This window comes from Trachemys scripta, chromosome 7 (genome assembly GCF_013100865.1).
Source record: "Trachemys scripta elegans isolate TJP31775 chromosome 7, CAS_Tse_1.0, whole genome shotgun sequence".
Classification (NCBI taxonomy): Eukaryota; Metazoa; Chordata; order Testudines; family Emydidae; genus Trachemys; species Trachemys scripta.
Window position 1 is genome coordinate 91,083,654 of NC_048304.1, and position 12,514 is coordinate 91,096,167.

At 41.2% G+C, this 12,514-nt stretch overlaps 1 protein-coding gene across 3 annotated transcripts in view; it reads right to left on the bottom strand.

Annotated features, from left to right (window-relative positions):
• LOC117880680 (putative neutral ceramidase C) overlaps window positions 1–12,514 on the bottom strand; it is a 56,957-nt gene that overhangs the window by 7,575 nt on the left and 36,868 nt on the right. For all 3 annotated transcript variants that reach the window (XM_034777063.1, XM_034777061.1, XM_034777062.1), the window contains 10 exons: window positions 12,178–12,303; window positions 11,427–11,513; window positions 7,120–7,224; window positions 6,909–6,990; window positions 6,150–6,265; window positions 4,372–4,466; window positions 3,631–3,670; window positions 2,745–2,840; window positions 2,456–2,551; window positions 320–469 (listed from right to left, as the gene is read on the bottom strand). In XM_034777063.1, the coding sequence (XP_034632954.1) occupies window positions 320–469; window positions 2,456–2,551; window positions 2,745–2,840; window positions 3,631–3,670; window positions 4,372–4,466; window positions 6,150–6,265; window positions 6,909–6,990; window positions 7,120–7,224; window positions 11,427–11,513; window positions 12,178–12,303 (993 nt within the window). The remainder of the gene's footprint in view (window positions 1–319; window positions 470–2,455; window positions 2,552–2,744; window positions 2,841–3,630; window positions 3,671–4,371; window positions 4,467–6,149; window positions 6,266–6,908; window positions 6,991–7,119; window positions 7,225–11,426; window positions 11,514–12,177; window positions 12,304–12,514) is intronic.

Below are 12,514 nucleotides of genomic sequence, written 5' to 3' on the forward strand. Positions count from 1 at the left end.
TAAACATCAGAATACCTATTTAGATCTCATTTGTTTTATTATAATTTTATTTCAGTTTCACTTTTTCTTGCAACTCACGCAAAGGTAAGCTGAGTTGCTATCACAACCAGCCTTCAAAAGATTACTTAGTCTAGATATCATGGGTCGGATTCTGCTCTTATAGATCCTGATGTAAATTTTTATTAACATCAGTGTAGTCTAAAGCAGAATTTGGCCCTATATCTTTATAGAAACCCCACACTAATTAAGAATATGGTTAAGAATCTGACAAGTATTCAGACTAGTAGTTAATAAATGATATTTCCCCAGATAGTCTTACCACTCTGTACAGTGGTTGTACTTCCTGTAACACATCCCCAAATGTTTTACTGACTGGTGCAACATCAGGAAGAACAACAGGTAACAAAGTCATGTTGATTATGTTGAAGAATGGTGGCTCTGGACCATTTGGCAAATCCTGAACTGTATTCTAGAAAAAAGAACAATTATTTAATAAGCAGAAATATTGTTTGTCAATTCTACTGTAAAACAATTGTGACAAAACGTCATATACAGGTGCTGTTGTATTTCACAAAATCCAATAAGCCAAATGTGCCTTTTTATTAACTACAGTGAGTATAATTGGCTGTAATGCCAAGAATAAGAAAGTCACCAAAAAAAAGTACAGTGAGAGGGCTCTTGTTTATATGCTACTTTCAGCACCACTTCATTCTTTGATTTTATCTCCATATGACTTTACACCAAGCAAAAGCCCCAAGCAAAAGCTGCAACAGCTTAAGGGCTGATCTAAGGTACATGCAGCTGTCCACAGATCAACAGGGTTGTTTTAGCAGCCAGGAATTGTCAGAGTGCAGAGACTTTTCCAGCTACAATGACATCACCCTCATGGCAGGGCCAGGATTTGGGACACACAGAGCTACGGTGCTGCTTCTGTACCAGCTGCAGATTCTGTTTACTGAAGGGAAATTCCCATGGAGCTGATTAGGCTGGTTTCTAGTGATTTTGCACTGCCAGAGCAATACAGGCAGTTAGATCCAGGGCTGGCTCTAGGTTTTTTGCCACCCTAAGCAAAATAAATTTTGGCTGCCCCCCACCCCAGCCCTGGGCTCTACCCCCCCCACACACACACACACTAGTGCCCTCCCCCACCTGCACCCCCTGCCGCTCCAGCCCTGGGCTCCCCCCCCAAAACGTGACCTCCTCGTTCACCACAGCAATCCCCGTTTACACTTGCAGTGGGGATCAAACCGTTTCTCCTATTTTTATTTCACTTTAGTATAAATCTCGCCTGCCCCTCCCCATCCCTCACAACCCCATCTTTAGTGCTCCAAATGCACATGGAAGGCATAGGGACTAACCCTCAAACCTTGTACCCAGAAAGGCAAGGTAGTAAAGAGGGTTCAGGCAGAGGAGCGGGTCTGGGGGTGATTGGGGGCTCTACACTGGCAGAGAAGCGGGGTGTGATGTACACGTGGAGGAGAGGGGATATCAGCAGGGTTGCGGGAGAAGAGGTGCAGGGGAAGGGGGAGGAGAGGGCTGGGGGAGGGTACAAGGGGAGAGGTGTGAGTGAAGGGAGAGTACAAGGGGAAGGGGTGCAGCAAAGGAGCGATGGGGGGAGGTACAAGTGAAGAGGCTGCAAGGGCTGAGAGGGGCAGATGCTGACAGCTGCTTCCCCAGCCCTGTGCAGGCAGAGCCAAGAGGACAGACACTGACCCCCAGGTGCCTGAGCCGCAGGGGTCCCCCGGCAGGGCAGTATCCCCCGCTGCCCTGCTCGGAGCTGGGCTCTGCCTCTCCCCACCCCTGGTGCTGTGGGGGCCCGGGGCAAGCAGCGCGGGACTGAGGTGGGGGAGGTGCACGGCTGGCTGGGTCTGGGGGCAGGCAGGGGCAGCCCCCAGCAGCTCGAGCTGCCCAGCAACTCACCCCATCAGCACGCGAGCCGGGATCCATGCCCCCTGCACAGCCCGGTGGCACCCTGCACAGCCCACTCGGGCGAGGAAATGCCGCGCTGCCCTGGGGAGACTCAGAGCAGCAGTGGTGGCGGCAGCAGTGGCGGCAGCAGGACCTCTCCTCCCTCCCTGTATGCCGGGCCCCGCTTCCCTCCCTCCCAGGCTCCTCACACACTCAGGGAGCCCCTCTCACCCCCGCAGCCCAGGCTCAGCTCCAGAGGACAATGCTCTGGCTCTCCAGCGGCAGGGCTCTGGCCAGGGCCGGCTCCCGGCTTTTTGCCGCCCCAAGCAAAAAAAAAAGGGGGCGGGGCGGAGTGCCACCCTTTGGAAAGTGCCACCCCAAGCACATGCTTGGAGCACTGGTGCCTAGAGCCATCCCTGGTTAGATCAGAACAGAGAATCAGGATCATGGCATTTAAAATAATAGGATGGAAAAATTATGTAAACCTCACTTCTAAAGCATATATAAATATGAAAGTGTGCACTGGATTCAAATGATCTTTTATTACCGTAGCAACAGCCTTGGCCAGTCCTCTGAACAACTGAATATAAGCAGAGAGAGTGTGTGGCCCATAAATGGTGGATGCTGCCTCATATCGTTGAACCTACAAGAGAGATTAAAAGATCTCAGTATTTCTTCCAGAGATTTTGTTGTTGCTGCTGTTTTCATTTCTCTGTGAAAAAGAAAAATTATTCCACAGGCATCTAAACTCCCGTGAATTATCACTGAAAAGTAAAAATGCATCGTAAAAATGGCCTGTAAACATCTTTGATCTATATTAGAGCTATTTTGTTTACCTGGTATTCTTCATAAGTAGTAATGTAATGGGTATAAACATTGCATAAGCCTGCAATTACGACATTCATTCCCTGGGTCCCGTGGGATTCAAATTCCTAAGAAAGATGGGTACAAATACATAATTACTTTAATAAATATTAAATATACAATTATATCCATTGCATGTTGGTCATTAATAAGATGAATCAAAATAATAAATAATATTCAGTATGATGGATAATGTTATGATTGTCACAGTGTTTCTAATCATTCTCATGGTGGCACCACACTGGTAGAGTTAATGGGTGAAATTTTGGTTCCACTGAAGTGAATTGCAAAATTCCCATTAATTTCAATGGGGCCAGGATTTCACCCATGTTTGTTTGGGTGGCCTTATTTATTGCCACATTGGGAGGTGAGGTATGCTGATTGATAGATAGGTATCAGATACACAACTAGCTTTTAAAAAAAACAAAAAACCTTCATAATATGTGAGACCAAGTGTATTTCTACACTGGAGCTGGAGGTGTAAGCTCCAGCCTTAGAAGACACACCTGCACTAGTTCAATGGGATCTAGCATGCTAAAAACAGAAAAGTAGCTACCACCTTGCTAGTGACAGGAGGGGCCAGCCACCCTGAGTACAATCTCATCTGAAACTCTAGGTACGTACTCAGGCAATCCTGCCACTCATGCTGCTGCAGCTACATTTCTACTTTTTGCACACTGGCTCAATCATAGCTTGAGATGGTAGGTCTACTCAAGTAGGAAATTTCACCTTCCAGCTACACCCCAAGGAACAATATCAGTAGGAGGCAAGAGAAAGATGACAGACTCAAGAAAATAAAGGTTCCATAAACTCTGCTGTCTAGAAAAGCTCTCTTCAAGTTTTTAGCCAGTAACTTACATTTTTAATAGCTTCCCGTAGTCTCCGTCCTGACATTGTCCTGTGAGGTATTAAGATAGTAATGTTAAACTCCAGTAATGTAGAGAATGTGTGATATACTGAAGTGCAAGGTGAGTTGGAACCACTGATGGACGAGCATCCATAGGAAAGGTTTGGATCACACAAGTCTCCCAAAACCTGGATGCTCAGCTGAATCTCATCTGAATTATCTGTATATTTAGAGCCAATAAAAGAACCTTTCCCTTTACAACAGTTTGGCATTCAGAAATCACCCTCACTATGTGGAAAAGTGGAAAGGAGACTATAAATAATTTATCAGCGATATGTGGCATCATGCAGGCCCTGGCTGAGGTCTAGCATTTTCCTAATTTTGTCCATTGAATTGAAACTGCATTTTCTGATGGAAAATGGTACTGTCAAAAAGGTTGCTCAGCTATAAGAATGGGAAGCTAGTTTCAACCTCAACTATAGAACAGTAACTGCTGGTCTAAAAATAGGGAAGAGGGAATCCTCATGTATTCAACTAAAGACTGCACACGCACACAAATGCACCTGCATTAGAACATTAGAATGGACATTGCCATACAGTGGCTGCATATCTCATTGTACCAGTGATAAGGTAGTTTCTGGCTTTATATCCCTTCCATAAAAAATATGCACACATAAGTACTGTGAGTACAGTAGTTTAGATATAAAAACTGTCTGCTTTGTTAAACAAAATCAGAGTAATATAGTACATACGTCAGCTCTCCTGGAAAAGCAACTATTGAGAGGGACCCAATGGTAAAAAGCTGAACATCAACTATTTCAGGGTGCCATGGATAAGGCAATGAAATCTTGGGAAAAAAATAAAAAGAATATAGTGTTACATTTTTTTAATAAGGCCAATGAGATACAATCTTGTTTTGTTCTTTCCATATTCATAAGAATAGTGATGCAAACATTTATTTTTGTAAGAAATTTACATTGGCTATAGAAAATGAATGCTTTGTCTCACTTTATCTTCTGTACTACCCATGCATTAAATCATTCAACCAGAATCATATCAATTAGGAATGGAAGAAACCTATTGTATTATCGGGTCTGTCCAAATGCCCATGTTCTTTATCCTGTGTTCTTAAATGCTTCGTTCTGTTCCGTTCTAAGTGACTGTAGCAATGGGTTTTCATTCCCTTCTCCTGAGACATTATTCCACAGTCTCATAGATGTCACCATTAAGAATGATTTGATTCCAAATTTTCCTCTGTTTAACTTCATCTCATTACTTCTGATTTACCTACTTGACCTACTTTAAATAATTCCTCTCTCTTTCAGATACTTGTAGGCAGTGATCATATAACTCCTCCGTTGGCATTTGGCTGGTCTATACTGGAGTTAGTTCTTTTACGTTTTGCTCCATGGGTCAATACCTCTATGGATTTAAACACTTTGTTAATATCTTTCTGGTAATGAGGTGCCCAGAACTGTATGAAACATTCCTGGTGCAGTCTAACAACACCATAGAGAAAGGAGCAATGACAGCTCTGGTGAAAACAACATGATGCCTAGAAGCTGGAAGCTCAAAAAGCCATTGTTTAAAAAAAAATCATATTTCAAGCTCATGAGTAAAATTTTCAAAAGCCTCCAACTGATTTAGGAGCCTAAATCCCATTGGCTTTCAGTAAGATGTCTAAGTCTCTTTTGAAAATGGGATTAAAGATTGTATTTCACTCAGGCACATTTGAAATTTTTCCCTTTCTTTAATATGATGTTCACTCACAATTTTTACATTGTTTTCACCCCCCACTCTCTAAGACTACTTCCTCGTCATTACAATATAGATGGACTCTCTTTAGATTGAATTTTCCAGATTACATTTTTTCCAGAACAAATCCCATTTTGTTATTTTCTAACCTTTTTTTTTTTTTTTTGTGGAGCCACAAATGTATAAATACATTTATATAATTAAGGATTCCAGAACTTTGACATACTAGCCAAGCCACAAGGTTTGAAATTCTAATATCATTGCTCTTTTAGTCCAAAATTTCTCATCAGACATTTCCACAAGTCTAAAACTCTTCTACCATGAAATTATATATTTTGGCAGGTAACCAAAGATCTAACTGACCTTTCTAACATCACAGTAGTAATTTTTATATAAGGACAAACATTCTCGAACATTTTCTGCACTGTATTTTATCACAAAGACATTTTTCCTTCATTATGAAGCATGCATATCTTTCCCCCTTTTTTAAGTTCTACAATAAGAATGTATGGGAAAATGCGCTTCTTTTGTAATAAGTACCCTGTATCTTTTACTGCTTTTTCAGAGTATTGATAAGCATATATTTATGTTCCTTTTCATGTCTTTTAAAGATTCCCTTTAAAATATTAGTGTCATACGACCATTCGCTGCCTTTACTTCTGCATCATTAGTTTAATTATGGCTGGAATCCTTGGATATCCTTTCTCTTGGCAGGAAAATCCAAGATAGTTAAGCGCTAGCTGTGCTCATAGTGATATACACCAACACACTCTACCTCTCCGGTATTTAAAAGGATTGGCTTAGGTTTGTGGCACTCTTTTGTTTCATTGGATGGCTCTCCAAGCAGCTGGTTATGAATAGTTTCCCAGAATGGCTGCTCTTCTAGTGAACCTGTAAGTAGAAACCTCTTTTAATACAATTTCTTCAGTTTTTCTGTGTATATTTGACAAAGTCTAATTCCTCAACTACATTTCCTAAAAGTATCAATGTATCTAGGCTGGGATTTTCAGGGGAGTTTAGGAGATTTGAATTCATTCATCTTAAAATGGGATTTTGGACACCTAACTCCCATAGGTTGTTTTTAAAAATTCCAGCTCTAACCAATCAGTATTTCGAACATGGCTGTGACCATAGTATGTGGGTAGTGACCATGAATTATAGAAATAGAAAGGACTGTCCTCCTCACTGGATCAAGAACTAATGGCAAGAGGGAGCAAATAAAGGGAGATTTTAAAAATATCAAATAAAAGCTTAACGATAGTTAGGTAGGGAGGCAATTACTGATAGATTTGTAAATAAAGAATGAATGAGGAAGTAAAAAGACATGTTCCAATTCTGACCTTCGCCATTTTCCTTATACACTGTATCCCTATCACCCACTCTTTGTCTGTGTTTTTAAGACTGTAAGCTATTTGAGGCAGGGACTGTGTCTTCCTATGTTTGCACAGTTCCATGAACAAGACTGAGGGCATTATTGCCACATAAACAATAAACCTCAGTGAACAAGGTCTGCAGACTCTGTTCTTCTGCTTACCTTGTGTGAAATTGAAGAATCCCACTCCATCGATAGTACCTGCTGCAAAGCTGTAGCCCAAGGCTGGTTTACATGTTTTACCCTTAATAAAAATATTTTAAAGTTAGATTATATACAGTATATCAACTCCCGATGTAAAACCACAACAATTCTACCTGGAACATTCTAATGAGGATTCTCTATCTGCAGGCAGAAAATTCCCAATACTTACTGTATGGGTGGCATTGAGCTGGACAGTAACATCAGTCATGTTCACCCACTGGTGAGCTGAATGGAGAGGTCCTGTTACCTCCTGGGAAGCTAAATTATACAGTTCCTAAAACACAGACACATATTATACTGATTAACACTGGGTGCAAAAACTAAAGAATATATTTTATTGAAATAGTACCACAAAGAACCTGTTTAAAACAGATGCAAGACAAATATGAACTATTCTAATACAATCTCAGCTCCCTTGGGAGCAGGTGGAAGCCATTAGTCCTTCAGGTAGAAGAAATGATGTGCCTAAATCTTTGAGAACATGTCCCTGTGGTCTGGGTCAGTTACAGAGACTAGTGCTTTATTAGCCAAATCCTTCCCAAGCCATCAGACATTGCTTAGGGCAGTTATTCTCAAACTTTTGTACTGGTGATCCCTTTCACATAGCAAGTCTCTGAGTGCGACCCCCCTTATAAATTAAAAACACTTTTTAATATATTTAACACCATGTTAAATGCTGGAGGCAAAGCGGGGCTTGGGGTGTGAGCTGACAGCTCACAACTCCCCATGTAGTAACCTCGTGACCCCTGAGGGGTCCTGACCCCCAGTTTGAGAACCCCTGGCTTAGGGCATGAACAATACCCCACCATTCCTATCTATCTGGGGCCACTCTTTGCACACCCTCTCTGTTGTTAAGTTTTACCTCTCTGAGTAGTGTTCGAAGGAGCCTTTAGTGAGACCTTTTTGAGTGTTCCATTCTTTTCAGCTAAATGTTAATTTTATTCTCCTGAGATCACAGCGGTTATTTTCAAGTCTTTTTGCTCCTTTATGATCTCTCAGCATCATTGGGCTTTCTGTGACCCATGAGCAGAGGATTCCATCAGAGTCTTTGCCTATAAGCAATAGGCAGATGTTTCACTCACACTAACCTCACTTTCCTCCTCCATGAATGAGTAACTCAAGAGGGTGTCTGACAGCAACTGGTCCAAAACTAAGTTAACTAGAGCTGTAGTTCTCTAACTTTTCTGCAATGTGGACCATATCTCAATAGAGAGAGTGTCCTCAGGGACCACCTCCCCTTCTTTTTCCCAGGTGCAGAGCCCATCTCCTTTCCCATTCCGGAGCACATAACATCTCTGTGGCAACTAAAGCTATTGCTTACAGGGAATAATCATATTGGGAAATTATTAAATATATTTGTATGGAAATAAGGAGAAAAATTAGCACCATGTATGCAGCAAGTTTTCTGTGGACCTTCAGCAGTCTACCAACCCAGAACCTCTGAATTGCAATTTCAAAATTAAATTAGGCTTCAAACATCAAATAGGGAGTAGAGAAAGATGATACAAAATATTGCACAGCTCACTCAAGTACCTGGAAAAGCTCTTGTGACGATATTCTATAAAGTTAGTAACAAAAAGGAATGACTAAACTTAAGGAACAGCAGTTGCCTCATCAAATTTTATAGTAGAAGTTTTTTTGTTTCTCTCATCTTAATACCAACCCAGATGACCCTCTCCTTGGGGAAATGTACCTGTTTGAAAACATCTTTCCCAATTCTTCAATTCTAGTTTGATCATTAGATATTCATAATTCAAAGATATAATTTCCTTTATTTAAATTCACAATTCATTTATAATTGTTCATTAAAAGTTATCTTCCACAATGAGTGACTTTCATAGTTCAGAGAACTAGTACATACAAAGTATTAATAGAAGTTACACCGCTTTGGTAACATTTCATGTAACCGTGTGAAGTATCATTTTACTATGGTATGTATATATTGAAATCCAATAGTACCACCACCCACAATGGTTATATATGGCAAAAATCATTTCCCTCTAAATTAGATACACATGCAAGTTCCTAATGGTACAATTAGACTAGAATATCCACTAACCTACAAATCACTGTCATTTTAGAGCAACTCTATTGCAAACACTCAAAATGGCAATTAAAAAAATGCTGTTGTCATTAATTTACTGAATCTGTGCCAGCTCCTGCAAGCTGACACTGAAATCTCCAAGCGCAATGGTATTGCGCTTCCTCCTCTGCTGCCCTTGACAAACATTAGCTCTTTGAGGGAAGAAAAGCATTTTTAGGCATGTCTAGCTATGAAGTAGAGAAAGCCTATATTTATTGTGTTCTGACATATTAGAGTGCACAACATAGTTCTAGTCTACATATTCTATTGTATATTGGTTCTTATACCACTCTCACCATTCAGCATCATGGTGAGGTCTCTATCTTGACTGGGCCATTGAACATTACTGTGATGCTTCCCAGGGGCACCCAGGGCTGTGAGGCACCTTGCTACCACCTGCCCTTAGCATGGGGAAGCTTTGTTTGTGCCAGCTAGGAGTCAGCGCCCAGACTCCACTGGCTAGAGGCAACCCAAGCACTCCCCTCTAGGCCTACACAGCCCCCACTCACTCATTACAGGTTATGAATAGGCATTCTCCAACCTCTGAGCCCTCGGAGCATCTCCCTGGAATGTCTAGCCCCTGTTCCATTGGGCACTCACAGTATTCACAGATCAGCTGCTCCCAGGGGAACAGTATGCCCCAGCTCACCAGTTACACCTCAGATCTCTGTTCCACGTAATATACAGCACTTAGATAAGTTTATAGTGAAAACAAGTAAAAGTTTATTTAACAAAGTATAGAGATTCAAGTGATAACAAGTATTGGAAACAAATGGTTACATACAAAATAATACCATAACATGCATTCTAGATCCTAGGCTTAATTAACAAGTTACTCTCCTGTCTAATAAAGTATCGCTCACCAGTGTTTTCCAGCCAAGCCAGCTGTGATTCCTTTTTTATGAGACAAGACACACTGTCAACTTGTCTCCAAGGTGAAGGATTCTGGGTGTCTCTTGGTACCCTTAGATATAGCAGATCAATCCACTGTCCTTATTCATAAATAGGATGCCCCCCACTGGTTGTTTTTTCCTGTATTTTTCCTCTCCTGTCACTATCGTAATCTCCTGATTAGCCTCAAGCTCAGTATGCAAATTGGCATGCCTTGTCAGGCGGACAATACCCACTGCACAATTACCAGACAGGGAGATAAGCATCTGTTACCATCTGCCTGAAAAGAACATCCCTGAGGTCTGGAACTCTTGGTTACCACCCTCAAGAACATAATGTTCGGCATGGACACATACCTTCTTACATATTATGCATGCATACCTTTTGCAGTGATTGTGATGACTAGTGGGCTACTACCTCTTGCTACTCTTTAGTGAATTATTATGCAGATTTCTGACTCAGGGGATACTTGCAAAACCCTGTGCAACCGTGTGCCCTCTGCAAGTTGGCATCAAGAGGTTCCTAGGTCACAGCTACCACAATGCAATTAACAAACAAACAAACAAATAAATAATGAAATTCTTGTAGAAAAAGGTTGCCTCTACTAGCTGGTGTCACAATAATAATAATGATGATGATGAATAATAATTTATGTAAAGTGTGGGGAAAGGTGAACCTTTTGGTTCTATTCCCTAGCCTGCTGTGGCAGAAGTAGATCCCAGATACTTATGATGACATATGTGCCCAGTTATTAAATTTTGAAAATTTTTTGCCAGGACTGATATTCCAGATAAGCTGGGGTTCTGGTAAACCCGAGACACTGAAGGGATACGTGAAAGGGTCATGTGTACTTGTGAGTTTTGGGACCTAGATAGCTCTTTACAAACATTAGCTACTTAACTGTCACACCTTCTCTGTGGGGTAGGTAGGTGTCATCCACATTTTACAGAAATGTACAGTGAGGAACACAGAGGCTAAGATAAAAAGATAGCATTTTCAAACGATGGTGCCTAAAATTAGGCACCTAAATAAAAGTGTGACTGCTTTGAAATTCGGACAACTTTTAGGCCTAGTCTTCACTTACCGGCTGGTCCAGAGGCACGCCATCGATGTTCTGGGATCGATCCCGGAAGTGCTCACAATCGACGCCAGTACTCCAGCTCGCCGAGAGGAGTACGCGGCGTCGACGGGGGGAGACTTCCGGCCGCGTCTGGACCGCGGTAAGTCCGGAGTAAGGTACTTCGAATTCAGCTACGTTATTAACGTAGCTGAATTTGCGTACCTTAGTCCGAAGTCCGGACTAAGTGTAGACCAGCCCTTACTTAGGTACATAAATATGGATCTAAGTGCACAGCTTTAGGCCTACAATCTTGACCCACATTTTGAGACTATCTCTAGCAAAAATAAATTTCAGAAACTCACTTGTCAAAAAGACAATGTTTACGGGCATTTCCAATAATTGCATTTGAATACACAAGTAAAAAGAGTCCAGTTTAACTTACCTTTGCTTTCAAATAGAGATTTTGTCCTATAATTTTTGTACTGTCAATCATATCACTGCCAGGACCTGCAGCCATGCACATTTTAGCCTGTTAAGGATTTTTTAAAGTAAATAATGAAACAAATGTAAATGGATAAGACATCCTTCTAGCAATATAAAGCTTTTATTGTACTGTGAATGAAGGCACAAATCATTGTCATCACTATCATGAAAAAATCTTTGCTTTTAATACACAAACTAAACCATGCACCAGGTTTATTTTAGAAACTAGGACTAAATTCTGTGGCAAGATCTGTGGTTTCTGAGCACACCAGTGCTGAATTTCATGGAAGATTGGAATTTCTGTGGCAACTTGCAGTAAGTTCAAAAATGGAAGATTTTGTCCTCTGTACAGTATCCTTTGCTATTTACTGTAATATTATATTGATTTTATGCTATACCCAAACTTTCCAGAGATTTTGTATTATAGTCCAGCTGCATATTGAAAGTCATAATCTGCCTCCTGGTTTCCCTGAAATAGGCACTTTACCTATAGCACAGTGTACATCCCCCAGCATGCTAGTAACACTGTACAGGAAGAGTAAGTGGCAGCCCCAAGGGGGCTGCCTATATGGGTAACCAGTACAGGAGAACATAGGGGTACCTTACATCCTTTTACAGCAGGATGGACCACAATCTGGCCCTATATTTGCAATTCCATACTTAAAATCTACCTTAAAACTTGAAATGTAGATAAAATGATATATACCTACCCCGCCGACTGGACAGTAACTGTTGGGGTTATCACATGACTCTCCTGTGTTTATGCAGTGTGGGCCTTTGATATTGGGTGATACATCTCCCAGGTTGGATGATGCAAAGGCTGCTACAAAGGGTCCCTGCCAAAAGAAAATAAAGAGTTATGGCTTTTTCTGTCTCTTGCACTGATTGCCATCAACCTGTGGTGTTTCAATAAAAAAAATCCCGTCATGTAATACGAAGATGTGAAATAAACATGAACTGCCTATATAACAAACTGCTTGTGTAAATTCCCCTAGGACTTCAGACAACATGTGCAAAATCATATCATCACTGATATCATATACAGTT